This window comes from Sorex fumeus, unplaced genomic scaffold, assembly GCF_029834395.1.
Source record: "Sorex fumeus unplaced genomic scaffold, SorFum_2.1 ptg000037l, whole genome shotgun sequence".
NCBI classification, from domain to species: Eukaryota; Metazoa; Chordata; class Mammalia; order Eulipotyphla; family Soricidae; genus Sorex; species Sorex fumeus.
The window spans coordinates 75,779,657-75,799,498 of NW_026606094.1; the positions used below are offsets into that span (position 1 = coordinate 75,779,657).

The following is a 19,842-nucleotide window of genomic DNA, read 5'->3' on the forward strand; positions in this document are numbered from 1 at the left end:
GTCCAACCAGTGCAGGACTCAAAGTCTCTAGATATAGTGAGTGATGGCTCTGAGTGGCTGGTGATTTTCTCTGCTCTGTCAAATCTGACTCTGAAGGAGACCAGCTTAGTCTTCTAGTTAATAGACTCTAAATAACAGAAATAAGGCATTAGCTTAGCCAATGTCTCTGCTTTGTGGTCGCCATTGAATGAGATAATAAGATGTTGCACAGCTGCAAATGCAGCCATGGACTTCTGGGAGCTGGGTTTTATAATCTCTGGGTCTTGGCCGTTGATGGAATTACACGGTGCTGGGGGGAAGTTGGTGGGTGTGACGCATGCCTACTGGAAGATGGAGGATCTGGTTGGAGGATGCTCAGCCCCTGAGACATTCTCTCAGCTACCTCCCATTTTGGAGAGACAGATAAGGCTGCACATCTCCTGTGCCCGGCAGTTGTGGGATTGGTTTGGGAAGTGTCTTCTTATGGAACTTAGAAGGAACCTGTATCAAAACACTGATGTGAACTTGCCTATTTAGCTCTGGAGCCAAATGGGTATTGGATTTTGAGAACTCCAACATAAAGAGATTGTTTATTCAGTGAACCTCGAAAATCAATCAGCACATAAACATATATATTAGATGATTAGAATTTTTTGTTTGTGTGTTTTGTTTTGGGGACATACCTTAGTACTTACTCCTGGTTCAGGGATCACTTCTGGTGGGCTCAGGGGGACCCTTTAAGGTACCAGGGATGGAACCCAGGTCAGCCACATGTAAGACAAATGTTCTACCTACTGCACTATTTCTCTGACCCCAAATGATGGGAATTAAAAAAAAATCTTTGTAAAATAACTGTCGTGTCTCCATTGTAAACTGGAGAATTTGTGGCACCCAGCTTTGTTGTTTCGACTTGTGTTTTGCACATCAGGTAAACCTCACACCCTAACTCATAGCATAACATTATCATTTCCTTGGAGACTAGGGTTTGGTCAGAGTATGCATGAAAGGGGGGTTATATTTTCTAATATTGATTCAAATTTTGAATAAATTATTTTGTTATTTTGATACAATCATATCTAAAAAGGTGCTGGTTCTACCATCTTTATTGAAATGTCTTGTTTTGGAAATGGGCAAACTTTTTTTAGTGAGTAAGGAAAAGAGCCTTAAGGTTACAAATAATAAAGAAAATAAGTTAGGAGGCATGAGAGCAATGACTCACTAATTCAGTTTTAATAGTGCTTATTTAAGCAAAATAGATAAATATCATTGAAATGATGCCTTTCTCGTCACATTCTCCTTTCTTATCCATTTTCTCCAAAGTCATTTTGGAGCCGCTGCTATTTTAGAAGGACTATAGGATCCTTGGGAAGAATCTAGGACTTCCTCTTTATCTTCAGTGGTCTCTAGCCCAATCTGAAAGACCAGAAGTTAAGCAGCTCAGTCCAGAAGTACAGAACTTTGGCATTTTGGCTTAGAAATACCCAAATAAATTTTCATTGTTCATTTGGTGAGCAAAGTTTTAGTTGCTTTTAAATTACAAAAATTGGTTTTTGGTTTTGGGGCCACACTGACAGTGCTCACAGCTCACCTCTGGTGGTGCTCAAGGGATCGTATGTGATGCCAGGAATCAAGCCAGGGTTGGCAAGTACCCTACCTGCTTTCTGTTTGTTTCCCTGGGGCACATCCAGCAGTGGGAAATGCTCTAACTTACCTACTATATGATCTCTCTGCCCCATATCTACTTACATCATTGGTGCCAGTTCAGTTCATTAGATATAAGTACCTATTTTGCCAAATCTGCAACTTTAATTTGTATCATATTTAAAACATTTGGTGATAGTTACCCATAATTCTTATGACTCAAGAAGGCAGGTTTTCATTACAAGATTATACTTGTTACAAAGAGTGCTATGACTAAGACCAAGACTTATACTTAAATGGGTTATGGTTATGGGCAAGTCATTTACATCTTATCCCTCAGAATTATTACTATTCTTCTTATTATTATTGAAGGGGTTTGGGGCTACACCCATCAGTATGAACTCTAAAATCACCAGTTTCATTCATTATTATTTTTTCAATGGTTTAAAAATGGGATTTTTAGGCTAGAAGGATAGCTCAATGGGCTCTAGTGCATGCTTTGCATACTAAGGGCTGGATTCAATCTGATATTGCATGATCATATTGGGGTGACCCCCCAGGAAAGACCTCTGAGCACTGCCCAGTGTGATGACAAAACCAAAGAATTCAACAAAAAAATGCAAACATTTTCACTTTCTCCCAAGAAGGTCTTCAGCCATAACTTAGAGGATGAAAAATACAGCATCACCCTTTCAAACAGATCTAACTGGAAGTGGCATTCTCTAGCATTTGCGCATAAAGACTTCATGTGCACACCGCAGATTACATCTGCAGAAATGTTTCCCAGGGTAAAGAAAGGTGGTGTAGCTGTTTGACAGAACTGGACACTTTGAAGGTCCTCTCTGGCTGCCTTCCTCTTTATCATCAGGGTGGAGCCTGTCATTGCAGCCCATCCATCCCCGATTATCTCCAACCCTCCCCACGACTCCTGCCCAGCCAACAGATAGAGTCAAGTGAATGCCTTCTCCCTGCTGTTAATGAATCATGTGACCTCCTGCTGTCACCCTGCTGTCCTGGACAGCCCTTCCTCCTCCTAAAACTTGCCTGTGTTCAAGGCTCCTTCTTGTGCCGTGCCACCTCCTTCTGAAGCTTAATCTCTACTGCCTTTCAGCTTGCAGGGCAAGCTACTTTATCTACTCCGCTGACATTCACTTTCAACCTTGCACGACATTCATTTATAAACTTGCTTTATCTCAGTTACTGGCTTCTCAGCTTCTTGGTAGCACCATCCCTTATCCTTATCAAGTCTAAAATGCCTAGTCTGGTGCGTTTTATAAAGCAAAACCTTCATAAATTTATAGACTCCTTTCAACCCTCCCTCATGGGTAGTTTCACAGTCCTTTTACTTGGCTGTAGTTTGGAAGGGCTTGATTTATTTACATTTTTACGAAGGTGGTTTGATATGATTTCTCTTGAGGTGACCTGGAGACTTAAAAATCCACATTTTCCTGTATGTTTAGTTGGGTTTCCAGCACAGATTCAACATCATAGTTTTTCAAGGAAATGAAGAGAATTCCTCCTACGACAGGTCTGTCTGCCTGTTAGTCTGACAGGTTATGTATTTCACTTTAAAGAAGATAAGTAGTGCTTTGTCTAGCTATGAATGGAACAGACTGTGTTAAATAAATGGTCTTTATAAAGTATTCAGCACTGGTGATGACCAAATGAAATTTCAAGGCGATATCACCTCATATCAGTGAGAATGGCATAGATCAGAAACACTGGAAACAACCAGGGTTGGCTGAAATGTAATGAAAAAGAAACCCTCATTCATTGTTGGTGGAATGCTACCTGGCTCAGCTTCTCTGGAAAATAATATAGAGACTTCTCAAAAAAATAAAGTAAGAATTACCATGTGACTCGGTGATTTCGATACTTGGCATCTACCCCATGAACACTGTGATTAATATGGAGAGAAATATCCACTGACCATTGCAGGAATAATTATCATTGCAATGATAATACAATAATAAGGCTTGGACAATCTCAAGTGCTCAGCAACAGATGAGTGAATAAAGAAATTGTGAGATATATGCACAGTGGAGTACTACTTAGCCATAAGGAAAGATGGACTTTGACCTTTGGCGACAACGTGGTGTGTGTGTGTGTGTGTGTGTGTGAGAGAGAGAGAGAGAGAGAGAGAGAGAGAGAGATGGCTATATTAAAGAAAATATGTTCGGGGGGTGGCACATACCAGATGTTCTCTCTCATGTGTAGAATATAAAGAAAACGAGGTCAGTGAATGGGGCAGTATCCAATGTTAACAAATCCTTAGCTTTGATTACAGAATGAAGGCTACCAAGTGGTGAGGATTGTGTGCTGGGGAAGGAGCAAGTGGACTTGAAATGACACGAGGTCAGCAGGGGAGGGGCGGGTGTACTTTGGTGGCAGTGGAGGTGCCAACTGACACATGTGAGAAGCAGAGCTGAACAGAGTTTGTTCTCTTTCTGGTTTCAATCAAGTGTCTCTGGGGATTTCGGTGGTACTGTCACTTATTTTAAATGTGAAAGTGGTGTCAGAGAGATAGTACAGGGGATAAGGCTCTTGACTTGCATGCAGCTAACCCGATGTCCAATTTCCCCCATCACAAATGGTACCCAAGCCTTTGTGCATGATCTCTGAACACAGAACCTGGAGTAAGCCCTGAGCACTGCCAGGTGTGGCCCTCAAATAGACCAACTAGTGGAAAGCAAATCTTTGTGCCTTCGGTGCATATTGCTTTTTCTCTGTGCCAGAATAGCTTGACTGTGGTAGACAGTAACGGACCACCAATGGACAGCTGATATCTTGTCCCTTGAAGGGAGGAAGGGGGAAAGTGGGACTGTGGCACTAAGGTGCCCTGGAGTGAAGTGCTCTTTGAAAGGTAGGGATTGTTTGTGTAGCAAGGGGAAGCCCTGGAAACAGTATATTGGAACCCAGAGGAAGAAGGGCAATTAGAGTCAAGGGTTCCCTCCCTCTTTCTCACTGACAAGCTTCCAGGCAGTCAGAAACACCTCCCATGTGGCTTTACACCTGGAACCAGTGTGCAAAGCACCAGGCCTCTGACCAGAGAAATGCTACTGCCACCATGAGTGGTTCCATTTGCAAAATACAGGCTATAGGGTGTGTGCCAGGAACCTCATACCACAGTTACTCAAGCTCACTTGGAAGTTCATTGTCCTCTATGTCCAGTCATGTCTGGGGCAACGGAAGTCCTTCCCCTTCCCTGTCACTGTCTTCAGTAATTAAGAGACAGCATTTAAAATATATCTAAGTAACCAGTGAGCATCTATTTCATAGAGCACACAGCAGTTTTAACTGTTTGCACCTACAAGCAGTAAAAGCTGGTATTTTGTTTCTTGGGTTTGGGGCCCACATCAGTGCAATAGTGGCACTGTGCTCAAGGGTGGGGTGGGGTGATCCTGACGCAGTGCTCCCACCAGACCAGGCCTCCTGCACGCAAATCACACACCTGGCCAGTCGGGATGTCTACCTTTTATATCCCTTTGGATTTTGGGCCACCCTCCCTCGGTGCTTGGGGCCTCTGTACTGCCGGGGATTGAACTCAGGTTGTGCTGTCTCTCCCCGTTGTTTTTAGGTTTGAGAACTGAGGCAGGCTTCTGCGATGGTGACTATATCTGCGTCCTCTCTTTACCGGACTACGTGATTCCTTAGGGGTCACACACAGCAGAGCCGGATTTTGAAGAAGTTTTCTGGCCACGGCTGTTCTTTGTCGGCAGGAGAGACTTAAGTACTCAGCGATCATCTTTCTTCTCTTTTTACTTATTTTTGGGGCGCACTCATTGATGCAGAGGTGTCACTCCTGACAGTGCTCAGGGGACCCTAAGTGGTGCCGGGAATTGAACCCGGGTCTACTACACGCAAGGCAGGCGCCTTAATCTCTGAATACCGACCACTTTCCTATCTCTTTTTTTTTTTAAATGTCTGAGCAACGCGCTCCCGTCAGCTCCAGAAGCGACCAGGGAGGTTGGCGATGCCGCGTGAATTAAATGCAGCATCTGAGCCACCGGATGAAAGTGAAAACAAACTATCAGAGCCCTTACCCGCGGGGACACAGACGGATGCGACGCGGGCGAGCAGGCGAATCGCCTCTCAAAGCTGCGGGTGTGCGCTGCGCACAGCCTGCGCGGCCCTGGGACGCCGGGAGGTGCGCCCCGCCGCGCCGTGTCCGCCGGGCCCCTCGGGCGGGACAGGGGAGCGACTCCGTCTCCATAAGAGGGCAGCGGGCGCCACGGAGAGTCCCAAGACAGGCGAGCCAGCGTCTGGCTCCTCTGCGCGCTCCGCGCCTGTTACCCGCCAAGCCCGGTCCTTGCAGTGTCCCGGCTAGGTCAGTACGGTGCGCACAGCGCCCCATCCCTGCTCGGAGCTTGTCTTTGCTCGCGGGTCCCTGCCCAGCGCTCCGTCTCAGCCCGTCCCAGCCCAGTCCCTACCCTGCGCCCCGTCCCAGCCCCGCGCCCCATCCCAGTCCCATCCCTACTCTGCGTCGGGTCTCTGCCCCGGGTCCTTGCCTCGCGCCCCGTTCCAGCCCCGTCTCTACCCTGCGCCCAGTCCTGCCCCGCGTCCCCGACCGCCGCAGCGCATCCTCGGAGCTCGGGCGCGGGGTGCGGCCAGCCGGGGCGCGCACTGCGGGGGCGCAGCGGGGCTGGGGCTCGCAGCCGCGGGGGCCGAGCGGTCAGTGCGGCCGCGCCCCGCCCGGGCCGGAGGGAGGAGTCGGCCGCGCAGCTCCGGGCCCGGCAGCGCCAGCAGCTTCACCCCGCCGGCCACCCGCTCCGTACCCCGCGCCCCGCGCCTACCCGCCCCGCCTCGCGCCGGGAGCGGAGCAGAGCCTCGGGGTGTTGGGGTGCCCCTCGCACCCGGCCGGAGGCGCTTTTCCCAGGCGCGGCCACCTGGAGAAGCGCCGACACCCGTTTCCGCCGCTGCCGGGGGCCGCGTCCCCAGCCCCGCGCCCCCTCGCGTGCGTCCGGCCGCGCCGCAGGCGGTGGAGCGGGCGGGGACGCGGCGGTGGCGACACCTCCTTCCTTCTCCGGCTCGCAGCTGGTGGCGGCGAGCGACTCCCGACAGAGAGCAAAGCCGCATTGGAGGCGCGGGCTCAGGACCCTCCTCCGGGCCCGCACCCCGCCCCCGCGCCCGCCCCCGCCGCGCCCCCGCGCCCCGTCTCCGCGCCCGCCCGGAGCCCGACCCGGACTGCGAGCGGCGGCGCGGACCTGCCGGCGCCCGGGACGCCTCCAGGCGACGATGCGCGGCTCGTGCGGCGTCGGGGCTCGGACCGCGGCGACCTGCTGCGTCCTGCTGCTGCTCAGTTTCTCCGGGGTGCCGGTGTCCCTGGCGTCTTCCTTCCTGACAGGTAGGCAGGGCTGGAGCAACTCCCCGGGCCCCGGTACCTGGGAGGAGGCGCGGCGGGGCCGGGGGCACAGCTAGGGAGCACCTGGGGCCGGGGGTCCGTAGTGTCCCGGGTATCCCGGGTATCCTGGCTGCGGGCTGCGCGGTGGTGATTGAGCGCCGGGCGGGCGGTGGGGACCCCAGACACTAATGTGGAGATCCTAGTTGGATTGTACAAATCCCCTGATTTATTTTTAATGTCTTCCCCCAACCTTGCTCTAATCTTGCCTCCTCCTTGCAAATTGACGGGGAAGAAATGCATCCTTTTGGGAGCACGCTCTTCTCTCGCTCTTTCCTCTACCTTTCGCGCCGGGAGTGTGCTTTTTAAAAATGCACCCGCGGCTGCCCTCCAGATCTAGCATTTAAATAGATTATCATATGTTAAAAGGGCAATAGTGGCGAGATATCATAATGATATGTTGTCAGGCAGGTGAAGACCTCAGCTGCTGTTTTGAAGGACAGGCTTTACTGACACCTGGTGCAAAAAGGAAATATTGAGTCCGTCCGTAAGAGCAAAGACGCTTGTGTTTAAAAAGTGATTTCCACCCGCCACTAAGTGAGGTTCATGCCTATAGAGGCCTGTTCATCAGGACAGTCCTGAACCTCCGATTCAGACTCTCATCTAAGATCAGCCAGAGTGACCGACTTCAATATTTTACGCGTGGTTGTGTGTTTAACTAAAACACCTTCTTAAAAGAAGAGTATTCATCAAATCATTGGAGAGCAGAAAATATATCTCCATCAGAGTCCTAAGAATACAATTACCTAATTTTCTTTTTTTTTTCTGGGGGGGGGGGGCAGTTTGACTCGGTGAGTTAGAAATTTTAAAGCTCATTAAGTATTTCTAAAATTTGGGTCATTGCTGCTGAAAGGATGGTCAGCAAAAACAAACTTTGTGATCATGCCAGTGAGTTAAGTTTCAATTCAAACTTTGATTCCTGACTTCAGGTTCTGTCGCAAAATGTGAAAATGAAGGTGAAGTTCTCCAGATTCCCTTTATCACCGACAACCCTTGTATAATGTGCGTCTGCTTGGTGAGTGTTGCCCATCTGATCTGTGGGGTCCATCGCGGTTCAGGCAAGGTGAATCCCTTAAGTGTGATCATATGAACAGGCCTCAAGGATTACCATCAGTCAATACAAAACTGCACACACCTCCCAAGTACAGTTATGTGAATCCAATGGGTGAGATGACATTCAGGTCTAAAGATCAGGGACAAGGGGAAAGAGAAAGAGAGGGGAAGGCCCAGTGGTGAGGACTAACCAAGATAACAAGAAGTGATCTTGAATTTCTTTGCTGGTTATAAACTCCGCTCTCAGAAGCAGTCTTCAGCCTTCTGACTTGGAAGCAGAATTTAGAAAGGAACTGGGCCATAGGCTCCATTGTTAATGCTAGTGGTGGCTACTCAGTTTCAAAAAATAACGTGTCTTGATTTATTCTAGTTCAGTAATTAATAATAAGATCCCCAAAGTAATATATGGGGCAGGTTAAGTTAAAAGAATAAGAATTTCTGGGTTGAAAATTAAGCCCAAGGGTGTGTTATGTGTTAGTCACCTTTGTCAGCCCTTGAGTCAATGCTTCGCCTACCCAAGCCCTGATGGAAATATAGGAAAACGGTAACCCGCAAAGACCTGAGCGAGAGATTGTTATGCAGTCAGCTTCCTCCATGGAGCTGGTGAAGGAGTCACCTCTGTTTAGGTGAAAGCCAAGCCATCTGGGTTTAAGCTACCCAGATGTTCACAACAAGAGATGAGGTAAATATTGCAAAATGATAAATGAGTGAAGGTGAACGTTTGCATTAATGATGATCAGCTTCTGAAGACCAAGACGGCTGCAGGAACAGACATAAAATTCTTTAGATGGGGAGATAACTCAAAGGACTGAGCTAGTTCTTTGCATGTGGGGGGCTCCAAGACCATTGGATGACATTGCACGGTCCCCTGAGAACCTCTTCTGATGGCCCAGGAGCCCTCCAGAAATGTATTGGGTTTTCCGTATTGCTGCTCCAAAAAAGAAAGCTGAGTGGAGTGCTCTATTTTGTCTTCGTGTTGCTGTTATAAATAATGCTTTTTTTTTTTTTATTAGAAGGGCCATTGAGAAAAGTTTTGGGTTTTAGTTTGGAGTCTTTTATTTATAAATGTAGTGTATTTGTATGTCTATTTTTTTTCTTTTTTGTCTTTTGGGCCACACCCAGCGATGCTCAGAACTGGTGAGCATTGCTGGAAGTTAATCTTTACATAGGACAAACCTGAGGAGGGTTCCTCCTTTAATTAGCAGATGAGAGACTGAGAGTCCCACATTTGAGTATCTTGGGAGTGTCTCCCTTGGTCAACAGCAAAGCTGAATGGACTCCAGAGTGCATGCCTGCAACTCTAGACAAAAACAGGCTTTTTGTCTAGAGATACCAAAAAGCAAAGAAAACAGAAAGATGGTCCAGTATTCAAATATTTGTCACTGCTTGGGTTACTTTTTTTTTCCCCTTCCCTTTGAATCTTTACAAAGCTGAGTTAGCTAACATTTGCTAATCACATTATATGAAAGGAAAATCCCGTTATTTCATTTGACCTGCAGGGAGCTTTAGTTGTGAGCTAGTTTTGTGTATGTACAGTGAAAGGGTATGTAATAGTCCTCAGTCAGGACTTTGCAAAAAGAAAATATCTAAAAATATTTAGATGGTGTCGGTCCAGTCTTTTGGTAGAAAGGTACCAAAGGCTGAGTCTAAGTTGGTGTCTTATTTCCTAACATATGTTGAAAAAAGAAAAAAAATAGCTAACCTCAACATATGCTAAAAAAGACATGAACTGTTTCAGTTAGGAAAGAACATCGCTTAGGGTTCGGCAAATGATTACAGAATTAAAACCCCTCAAAATCAACTTGACCTGGTTTTTAAGCCTTTGAGTTCAGAAATGTTTCAAAGGTGCAGTGAGCTCATTTCTATGGGAATTTTGAGGATGACAGTGGGCGTAATGGCCACGGCAAACAGACCTGAATAATTTTATCCTCATTTATCCTCATCTGCATAGACCTGAGCGTGTTGCCAGAACCAGCTGTGGTCCAAGAAAAACTTGTGTGTTAGCTGGTGATGGATCTTGTTTAAAAGGTGTGTGTGTGTGTGTGTGTGTGTGTGTGTGTGTGTGTGTGTGTGTGAGGGTCAGGGTGTTGCTGGGAGACAAAAAGTTTTTCAGTTCCTTGATTCCAGAGAGGCAATGGAAAGTGGGACCTTGGTGCTAAAATTTGGGGAGGGCGAGCAATTGAGTTTGCACTGCTTGGTTGGTTTGGTTTTAGTTTGGGGGCCATACCTGGCAATTCTCAGGACTGACACTTGGCTCTGTATTTAGGGCTCACTCCTGGCAGGGCTCTGAGAACCAAATGGGGTTCTCTGGATGGACCAGGTCTGCTGTGTGCAAGGCAAGTGCCCTACCCACTATACTATCTCTCTGACCCTGCAGTGCTCTATTTTTATTTTAGTTTTCAGTTTGGGGCCACTGCTGGTGTTGTCACAGTGTCCAAGCAAGAGCCTGGCAAGAGCAAAGTGGGGCTTCACCCATTTTAAAGAATGTTCTCAGGGAGCAGAACCAGGCATTATCTACCCCAATCATGCTGGAAATCCTTCTTCCTGTCTCTCTTAACACTTAAGGGAGAAAAGCTTCCGGGTGCCTCTAGTGACTCTGATGGAGCCAGCAACAGCCCCAGAGAATGGAGTGGAAGCAATTGTTGGGCTCTTTGCCCCTCACTCCCCGCCCCTCCCGCCACACACACACACACACACACACACACACACACACACCCCTGAGAAGTGACCCTTCCCCACCCTGTCTACCTCTATTCTAGGAGGCACAGCCCATGAGTCCAGCCCAATCCTGGAAACTTGAGAAAACTTTGGAGGCCGCTGCTCAGAAAACCAGAAGTTGGTCAGAGCTTAGTTTGGCATACATTTTGTTCAGCAGAAAACATTATTCTGAGGTTTAAATTTCCTCTTTTAAATCCAGAGGTGCAATGTAGAAATGGACCCTGTGCTCATAAAAAGCAACGTGAAATTCGGTGTTAGAAGGAGGGCTCCACCTATTCGGGGCTGAGCAAGTGGTGAGCACAGAGGAGACTTTGTCTGCCGTCCTCCACCTTCACATCACAGAAACCTCTGTCACCCAACACAGAAGCTACCAACATCGTCACTTCTCTGGGGCTACTATCTCTATGAAATCCTCATGTCCTATCTAGAGAATAGATATTTATTATCTGAACAAGTGTTGGATACATGTCAAACACTTGTCCAGAGAATGAGGGAGAATATTCTGTGGGGTGTGTGACTGCATATGTATGAGCCTGTGGATGTTTGTGAGTGTGTGTATGAGTGAATGTGTGAGTGGGTGTGTATATGTGTAACTATATGTGAGTAGTAGTGTATGAACAGGTGTCTGTTGAGTGGATAACTATATCAAGTGGGTGTATGTCTGAGTATGTGAGTATGTGTGAGCGGGTGTGTGTGAGTGGGTGTGTGAATGTGACCATATGTGAGTCAGTATGTGTGTAATTGTGGACATATGTATGTGTGCGTCAGTGTGTGTGAATGTATGTGAATGTACGTGACTACATGTGAGTCAGTGTGTGTGACTATGAGTCAGGTGTGAGTATGAGTGTGGGTATGAATGAGTGTGTATGTGTGTGTAACAGTGCGTGACTGAGTGTATGTGTATGAACGTGTGACTGTGTATGTGAGAGGCTGTGTGTGTATGTGAAGGGATGTTAGGAAGGAGAAGAGGCATCAAGAGCAAGGGTATATATAGTTTTTATATTGCATTTTTATATGTAATATACCCATATATGTTTGGAGAGATCTGTGCTTACTATATTTATGTAATATTGCTATAATTTAAAAGTTTCTTATAACTTCTCAACTTCGATGCTCACTTAGGAAATGATCTGAATTGATTATTCATTGTCTGTTTAGTAGTGCTGTGGTCCATGGCATCTCCATAGACTAATGTATTCAATAGAATTTTTTGAAGGGATGGAAACTAACTTATACCATTGTGCAGATAAATCCCCCTGTATGAGCTCTGAGACAGATCTGAATATGTTGTCTGGCTATACCCAGTGAACCTCTGGTGGAAGGAGACTCCAATCCCAGGCGAGTGCAGGGGGTGGGGGCCACCCCTTGTGCCTCAGGGACCAAGCAGTGCTAGGGTCTAAATGCAGGACTCCAGAAGCATGTGAGCATAGAGCAAGTGCCTCAGCCTCACAGCTCCGTCAGTGGGTGCCCCACTAGTATTTTACCTCTTCCTTAAGGTGTTCATTGGGGCCAGGGATGAGCAAATATCCTGAGGTGACCCAGGTTCCAAGAACCAGAACTGGAATGAATGAATTTGTTTGTGCTGGTTAAAGTATTTAAAGTATCCTCAAGGGCTTCAGAGAGTTATTTCAATCTTCAAAAAGATATCACAGGCTCTCTCTGGGGCAGTGACAAGGCATTTGGTCTGTAGTATAAAGCCTCCTCTGGATTTGAAGAGCTCTTTCAAACAGAGAGAGAGTTTGGGCAATTCTAGGACAACTTTATTGAGAACGCCTGCTGTCAGACTATCCCAGGTTCAGTTTTTTTTCTTTTCTGGAGGCTTAGCTTTGGAGACTACATCTTAGATGTGATTAGGATTTAATCCTGACTCTGTGCTCAGGGTTCATTCCTGGTGGGTCTTGCACGATCGTACGGGGTGCCAAGGATTGAACCCAGCTCTGTTGCATGCAACTCATTGGGACTTAATGCAGGATTATTGCTTCTGCCTCAACTAGTTTCAGATCTTGTCTTTGTCATATACTGGTGGTAAACTAGTGGTTTCTAAGCCTCAATTTTCTCATGTGGAGAGAAAGAGATGGGTTCTAAAACTTAGCTCTGAGAGATGGTGTGGGAACTAAGTGCAGTAGACTATTAGACCGAGTCTGTGCTTGGCATGTCATGAACTCTCTGGAGTTATTCATTATTTCTGTCATTGCTGGTGGCATTCTTGCTTAAATTCTTACCTTATTATTATTTTTTCTGGGGAGGGGGAGTGTGGGACATACTCAGGGGTCAGTCCTGGTACTCCTCAGGGTACCATATGCCGTGCTGGGGACTGAACCAGGGTTGGCTACATGCAAGGTAATTTCCCTACCCACTGTACTGTCTTTCCAGCCTAATTTATTATTTATTGCATTTGTTAGCAGGAGTGAAAAGGTAGGGTGGGAAGGAGAAAGGAAGGTAAGCTCATGGAAAAGAGCCATAGCACATTCAGCCGATCATTATGAATGAGCAGGGCTAGTCAGTAGCATTTATGTGCTTGGATTAGGCTGATCTGGTCTGCTTCCTTTTGGTCCAATGCTTTTGGGCCAGCCCCTTGCTCTCTATCAAACACTAAAAGAAGAACAAGAAGAAAAATAACCCAAACCTTTCCATAGACATGAGGCCTTGTATGTGTGTGTGTGTGTGTGTGTGTGTGTGTGTATTTGTGATATTTATGTCTATGTGTTGGTGGGGTCACCTTCACTTATAATTTTATTGGCAGAGGGACAGGGTTGGGACTCGAGCACTGCAGTTCTGGAAAAACCACCTAGTGGTCTGGCATCTTGGGATTTTCCTGGTCCACCGTGTGGAAGTCTGTGGACCCCGTTCCAGACAGGAGTAGCTTTCTGTTGCCTCTCGGACTCCTGTGCTCCCCTTCCCCACTCTCATCCCACCTCAGACATGCTTCCATCTCCCTTTGTACTGCTGCTCTCTGTCTCAGAAATCCATGGTGGTGAGTGTCAGGTGCTGAACTGGAGAGGGAGGGCTCTTTCCCACACTGGAACTCAGAGCAGGGTGTGGAAAATTGAGGCTGGGCAAAAGGCTTGCACACAGAGCCCACAATTAAGGCATTTTGTTTTTGTGTTTATTTTTCATTTTTATTTTGGGCCATACCTGGAGATGCTCAGGGTTTACTCCTGGCTCTGCAGTCAGTTTTGGAGGACTCTGGGGACCGTATGGGATGCCCAGGATTGAACCCAGAGCAGCTGAATGCAAGGCAAGCACCCTACCTGCTGTACTATCACTTAGGCCAATAAGACATTGTTGGGTAAAGGATATCAGTGTTTCACACCCTCTTTTGTCTAATTGATAGCATATTGAATACTTTGTGCATGAAGAGAATATGAGTAATCATACCTTTCATGGAACTAGGAGGTCAAGTATGCTTGTTGAATTTAGTAAGATCAGTCAGTGAGCCGGATGTATATCTTAAGAACTCTTGATTTCCAGTTCTAATTCTGTAGAACACCACTTAAGGCGCTTGGATAGCAGGTTATAAATTCAATAATATTTTTCTTTCTTCCTTCTCTCCACACTTCATTCCCCCTTCCATTTTATTCTGTTATTTTTAGCCTTTTCCATGTTTGAAGCATTGTGCTAGTTGTGCACCTCAGGGCAGTGGAGACCCACAGGACAGACCCACTTACTAATTGAGCAGTCAGATGCACAGACCAATATGTCTTGCAACAGTGATAGAAATGCACTACATCAAATTCAAACCCAAGTTCTGGGGAGTTGTAAGTGAATTCCGAGGATAGACGTGCAGAGGACCGTGAGGGGAGGAAGGAAGAACACTATAGGAGAAAGGATATGGAGGAATGTGTGCATGGATATGTGGAAATGGCAGCATTTGGGATACCCCAAGTTCAGACTGGAATCCAGCATGACGAAGCCCCAGAGCCAGTAAGGGGCATCTTGAGTGCAAGAACAAGGAGGTCTGAACCACTCATGAACCTTAGGTTTGGGGTGAGGAGAGATGTGGAATGGCTTGGCCACAGGATCCAGAGAGATGTGTTGGACAGAAATGCCCCTAGGAGAGTGTGTGGGGAAATGCGACATTTAACGGAGATGCTAGGGGTATGTTGATGTCAGGTGAGAGCAAGTAGTCAGGTATGGAATGGGCAGTGAGAATGGTAAGTCGCTAAAGGAACTAGCCAATGTCACTCATTTTCCCCAATATCTTAAATCGTTATCTCAGTTCTAGGTGGTTTTTGGATTGAAAGACTTCAAAGCATATTGAGGAAGATGCAATCATTAATGTGCAGTGTGGTGAGAGCTCTACTGGGGTTATCTGGACAGTCACTTTGCAAATCAGAGCAAAATGCGTTGCTTGAATAGAATTGCTTATTTCACAGAACTCTCAAAAATGTATGTCATTTTGGGAGCCAGCTCTCTCTCCTCTCTCTCTCTCTCTCTCTCTCTCTCTCTCTCTCTCTCTCTCTCTCTCTCTCTCTCTCTCTCTGTGTCACACAAACAATGATGCCTTGACTATATATCGTTGCCTGATCCATTTGGCAAATTTTTCCATCTGGCAGTAATTACCGTGAGAGTATGTGTTTGCATTGGTGGTACACATTTTGTATAATAATCAAAATCAAATGGCTTAGCTAATGTGATAGATAGTACTAGAAGAGGTCAGGAATATGGGTGGATGATAATATGTTTAAGTCTCTGAGTTGTGCTCATTGGATCATAAGGAGAAAAATTCCTGTATGTCTTCAAAACGTGGACTTTGGAACTGGTTGTTTTGGGGTACACCTGGTAGTACACTGTGGATAGTTTTGATTCAGTGCTCCAGGATTGCTCCAGGCAATGCTCAGGGGAATGATGCTATGTGGTAAATTGAACATAGGCCTCCTGGATGCAAAGCATGTGTTTCAATCCATTAAGATATCATACCCAAGGGTGTGTGTGTGTGTGTGTGTGTGTGTGTGTGTGTATGTGTGTGTGTGTGTGTGTGTGTGTTTTAATTTCAGTAGAGACATCAGGAGCAGAGAGCCGTGATGTATTAACTGTTTGCTTTGAAATAAGCTTCAAAACTTCAGAAATAAATTATTTGTTTGGGGGAAGGGTCTGCATTGAGATTTCGAGTAATGGGCCTACAATAATCACAAAAAGAGAAGCTGTACTTAAGAGAAGTACAGAAAGGGAGAAACATAGACGGGTGTTGAGAAATAGTTTTAGGGTAGAGCAAGAAGAGCGCAAGCCTAAAGACAGACCACAGCCGGTTGGCATGAGCACTAAAGAGCAAGAGTGAAGATCCCAGAAGAAAATCGGAGAAGGAGCTTTGGAAAATACAAATGGCGTCCATCTTCCTACTACCTGCTGCTCATTTTCACATGGTATTGAATTCACCAGAGCTGGAATTTGGCGGAACCCCATCAGACAGAAATCTGAAACTAAGATTGCTGTAGGGATTTTGAGAAGTTAGTGCAAAAGTCACAAATTTTCCAAACTTTGATTTGAAAAGATCTTAGCAAAAGTGAATAAATACCATATATTTTAAAAGGTACCAAAACAAAACTAATTTCATGGATACAAGTAATATACTTTGGAAAATGTCTTTGGAATGTTTCTGGAGTTAAGTGTATAGTGGACAAGGCCACATTGAGGCATTTTTTATGATGAATAAGAGCAACAATATAAAAGAACCTGGCTAATAGAAAGTCTTACCATTAAAAACTTTCAAGTTTGCCTTATTAAGCTGTTAATGGCACTTTAAAAAATATTATGATATAATTTCATGCCTGAAAAGCTAAAACTTCAGGGAAAATATGTTTTTTTATTCATTAAAATTTTAATGTGCATTTTGCCATTGAAGTAGAGCTGTAGATGGTGGCCTCGGTGTCTGAAATATGGATTCAGTTCTCCCCCAGACCACCTGGTAGCTGTATATTACTGAGCTGGTGCTTTGCCCTCCCTAAGCTGTACTTGTAAGTCTAGGACAAGTCACTTTTCTGCCATATCTGACCTTCAGTTTTATCTTAGAGTGGAATAATAATGTAGACCATTACTGTTATCTGTAGCCATTAACTGAGGTGATATGTATAGGTTTAAAGACGCTGATGTTTGTGAAAGCTCTTTGCAAACATTGTATATGGAATGAACTTGAGTAGAAGAAAGTGAAAGTTGTGTCATAAACCAGTTTTTGACACATTGTTTAACTGTACAAACGGTTCCCAGCTTAGATGGCTTGATTTACTGAGTTTCTGGACCTTACCATGGTGCAATAAGTATTCAGTAGAGCGATACTTGGAATTGTTTCTTGACCTCTGGCTTAGTGTGTTCTATCATCTTTTCTTGAGCTTATCAGGAGGGAATGAGGTTGATGATTCTGTGGCTGTAGCATCCCCATAATCTGGCAATGAGTTTTATGCAAACATTGTTTAGACTGAAGGCACTTTTGCAAGTGGACATTAGTGGTGAGAAACCACGCAGCTGGTCTGTTTTCCTCTTTCAATAATACTCAATAAATTGCATAGACCATTCAACATTTTATTATAAACTGGCCTTGTGTTGAATGATTTTGCCCAACTGTGGTCTAATGTAAGTGTTCTCTGCACATTTAAGCCACACAATATGAAACAATGATGTTCAGTAGGTTAGATACATTAAATGTATTTTTTGGACTTGTGATACTTAATTTTTTTACCATTTGTACTGGGATTTACCCTACTGCTAATTATACTTTTTATGCATACATCATTCCAACACTACACCCATCACCAGCTTCCCTCCACCCATGTCCCAAGGACCCTCCCAACCCTCCACCCCTGCATAAAGCTCTATTCTATGGACAAAAACCTCCATATATGATGACTTTGACCATTTCTTCTTCCTTATGCTTTCTATTGCTTATGATATTTTAAACTTAAATTAGATTCATTAAGATACACCTGTAGCACAGCGGTAGGGCGTTTGCCTTGCACGTGGCCAGCCAGGCCGATCCAGGTTCGATTCTTCCATCCCTCTTGGAGAGCCCAACAAGCTACCGCACTTTACCTATCTCTCCCGCATGGCAAAGCCTGGCAAACTCCCCGTGACGTATTCAATATGCCAAACACAGTAACAACAAGTCTCACAATGGAGATGTTACTGGGCCCACTGGAGTAAAATCAATGAACAGTGGGAGGACAATGCAGTGCTACACCTGTATCATAAGTTGAAGAAGATTTTTTTTGAGAAATAATAGTATGATCATTCTTTCTGTGTTTGGGGGGGTGATATTTTTGTGTCAATTTGTATGGTGCTCAGGGATTACTCCTGACTCTACTCAGCTATCACTCCTGGCATTACTCCAGAGTCATATGGGGTGCTAGAGATTAAACCTGGGTTGACCGTATGCAAGGCAATTGACTTACTCACTGTACTAGCTCTCTAGCCCTGATAGTATGATTTCAATCTCTGAGACTTCATAGTTTATTACTCTGGGTGAATTGCAAACTATCTTTGTACCTCAATGACTTTATCCAAATCACAGGGGTTTTGTCAGTGCCTTGCATTTAAGTATGTCAAATTCAGGACCAGAGAGAGTACAGTAAAAAAAGACACTGTCTTGCACATAGCCAACCTGGGTTCAATCCCTAGCATCCCATGTGATTTCCTGAACTCTTCCAAGAGTGATCTCTGAGCACAGAGACAGGACTAGTCCTGAGTACTATTCAGGGTAGCCCTCAAATAAAAAGAAAAACCAAAATTTGTAAAATTCTTAAAACAAGGTCTGGGCTATGGGGTCTCCAAGATGACAACTACTTCCACCATCTAAATGCTGTCCAATTACTGCCTATCTGCTACTTCCCAAAAGTGACTCAGGGGACTGGGCTTTTGCTTTTTTTCGTCTTTATTTATTACAACTTACTGTCAGCAACCTATGAAATATGTATACTGTCAATTTCCACTAGAGCAGACTGTGGAACTTTGCATGGGCGAATGACCCCTTTCTACAGGAAGACAGAGAGCCTGGTGGTCCTTGGGGCTTGGCAGAGTGGGAGACGGGCTTCTTCTCTCTTTCCATCTTCAGTGATCCATGTGCCTGGTCAGCATCCATATAAGAGAAGCTCATCCCAATTTTGCGTCCACTGGAAGGAACAGTTGTGCTTTGATGGCTCTGGCCATTGAATCAAGGAGAGGTCTATGGGAGGCAGAGATGTAAATTGCATTTGCTGAGGGGAGCAGCAGAGTCTGCAAATTTTGAGCCTCTCCATTTTAGCCTGCCAGTGCCCCTGTTATCCCCTCAGCCTCCCAAAGTGGCATCCTGCACACTGCAAGGCAGTCCCAGACAACCGACCCCATAGAGTGAGAACATGTGGACCCTACAGATTCCTACAGCTCTGGATATTTGCTATCATGTGGTCCTTGAATCCTTTTAAGAGTCCCCATTATCTCTTCAATGGCATGTCCTCTATTAGGGTGCATCTGTGTCTTCAGACAGGTCTTCAAGTGGCAGACCTGGCCCCATCATCCTCAGAAGCGCCATAGCTTCACCCCCCCCCCCCCCCCACACACACACACACACCGATCTGCAGTATTGGGCCAGGAGTGGGAGTCTGGCGGCAGTTTCCTGTTTATAGTTTGGGTTGTTAACCCTGGGGATTGCTCCCCTCAGGATGGAACTCCAAGTTCCCAAACATGATTCTCCCAGAGACTTTGTCGCAGAAGGTCAGCCTCCCCGATAAAACACATCCCAGTTACTAATTATACACACATGCCCCGACTTGGAAAGCAAGGTACTCACATTTGAAAGTCTAGACTCCTAGAGACATGAAGACTTCTATTTGTGACAAAAACGGCTCCCTCTTATGGGAGTCTCTTGCTATTAACGGCAGCAATGCTGTAGGGACAGCAGAGAGCAGAGTTGGAAGGATCTGTGATGGTCTCACTTCAGTGTTTAAGGCTCACAATGAAAACCACGTCCCCAGCCTGGAGCTGCGTTTCCCGGGGCACTTCCTCTCCCCTTCAGCGGTGCTAGCTCTGAAGCCTTGACACAAGCCGTAGTGTTTATATTAGGTTTTGGACGTTAGTTCCCTTGGCTT

At 45.8% G+C, this 19,842-nt stretch overlaps 1 protein-coding gene across 1 annotated transcript in view; it reads left to right on the forward strand.

Moving 5' to 3' along the window:
- Positions 1–6,618: 6,618 nt before the first annotated feature.
- Positions 6,619–19,842, forward strand: part of BMPER (BMP binding endothelial regulator) — a 320,091-nt gene continuing 306,867 nt past the window's right edge. Inside the window, exons 1-2 of the mRNA XM_056118140.1 lie at positions 6,619–6,964; positions 7,948–8,033. Coding sequence (XP_055974115.1) covers positions 6,856–6,964; positions 7,948–8,033 — 195 coding nt within the window. The 5' untranslated portion in view covers positions 6,619–6,855. The remainder of the gene's footprint in view (positions 6,965–7,947; positions 8,034–19,842) is intronic.